The sequence below is a fragment of the Octopus bimaculoides genome, chromosome 8 (genome assembly GCF_001194135.2).
Source record: "Octopus bimaculoides isolate UCB-OBI-ISO-001 chromosome 8, ASM119413v2, whole genome shotgun sequence".
In the NCBI taxonomy this organism is placed as follows: Eukaryota; Metazoa; Mollusca; class Cephalopoda; order Octopoda; family Octopodidae; genus Octopus; species Octopus bimaculoides.
The window spans coordinates 71,003,329-71,004,599 of NC_068988.1; the positions used below are offsets into that span (position 1 = coordinate 71,003,329).

The following is a 1,271-nucleotide window of genomic DNA, read 5'->3' on the forward strand; positions in this document are numbered from 1 at the left end:
TGTATGTATATTCATAAATTCATGAGAGTAGAGAAGAAGAAGAGTTTCTGAGCAAGCAGATCTCATCAGGGAACTGACATTCAAGCAGTGGAAAGAAAGTATTGAATGTTCATGGAAGAGTCTGGAAGAATTTGAGAGAAAGATGGGCATAATGAACAAGTCATTTAGTACAACAAATCTCAAATGCAAAATACAATCACCAAAGACTGTGATGACGAACAACCAAGATTCCTATCTACCCACCCTTTTCCAATGTCCGTCTAGCAGAGATGCTTTAGCAGTTGATATATGGGAAAATTACCTTCTTCTTCTTGCGTGGCTCCTGTTTGTCACCTCTAACTGGCTCGGAGTTGCAACAATCACCAGTACTTTTATTGACCTCACTCAATTTACCTGGTTTCATTGATTCATCAGCACTGTAAGGGCTAACACTTAGCTCTTTGGCACCACTCTCTGATGCTGGAGGAAACGAGCTGCCGTTTTCCACCTATGGAGCACAACGATATCACCAACCACAACGAGGACGACGATGACCACAGAGTTTGGGAGTACAACAGGAAAAACAAAGCAGGCATGAGAAAATTGGAAAAGAAAATGAATAGAACTGACCAAAACATGCTCACATATCTGTATATTTGTGTAAGTGTGAATGTGTATGTGTGTGAAGGGGGAGTTATGTTAAAAATATGACTAAGATATTTTTGAAAATATTCCCTGCTTTTAATTTAAATTCAAACAAAACCACAGTTTCCCTCATTATCATAAACTTGTTAAAATTCGTGTTTAATGTTTTACTTTATTCTATGGAAAAGAAAAAGGTAAAGGCTGTTTTGGTTGAAACCACAAATTTCCCAGTGACTGGAAAAATGTGAAAACTGAGGGCTTATAATAGCAACAGTTTTACATATAACCTTATAAAATCCTATGGCTAGGTGTAAGGTGTCATTAAATTACACCACTCAAAATTAATGGCTGGTAATCTTTTGAAAGCAGACATGGCATAATGATTAAGCAAGTATTACAATACTTGATAATGAAGGTGGACAGCTTGAAATGTGGATATTTTGGACAATTTTCCTACAGTACAGCCTCATAGACAATTGTTAAAAGGACATTAGTCATATTTTTAATATAACATATTTTAAAGAAGCAACACTTACCATTTATATATGTATAAAATATGTGTATGTGTATATCATACTCACATGCATACATTATGTACACGCACACACATACATATATATATATATAATGTATATTATATATATATA

At 34.9% G+C, this 1,271-nt stretch overlaps 1 protein-coding gene across 1 annotated transcript in view; it reads right to left on the reverse strand.

Moving 5' to 3' along the window:
* LOC106877893 (uncharacterized) overlaps window positions 1-1,114 on the reverse strand; it is a 16,121-nt gene extending 15,007 nt beyond the window's left edge. Inside the window, exon 1 of the mRNA XM_014926940.2 lies at window positions 302-1,114. Within this exon, the coding sequence (XP_014782426.1) occupies window positions 302-403 (102 nt within the window). The 5' untranslated portion in view covers window positions 404-1,114. The remainder of the gene's footprint in view (window positions 1-301) is intronic.
* Between the last annotated feature and the right edge of the window lie 157 nt (window positions 1,115-1,271).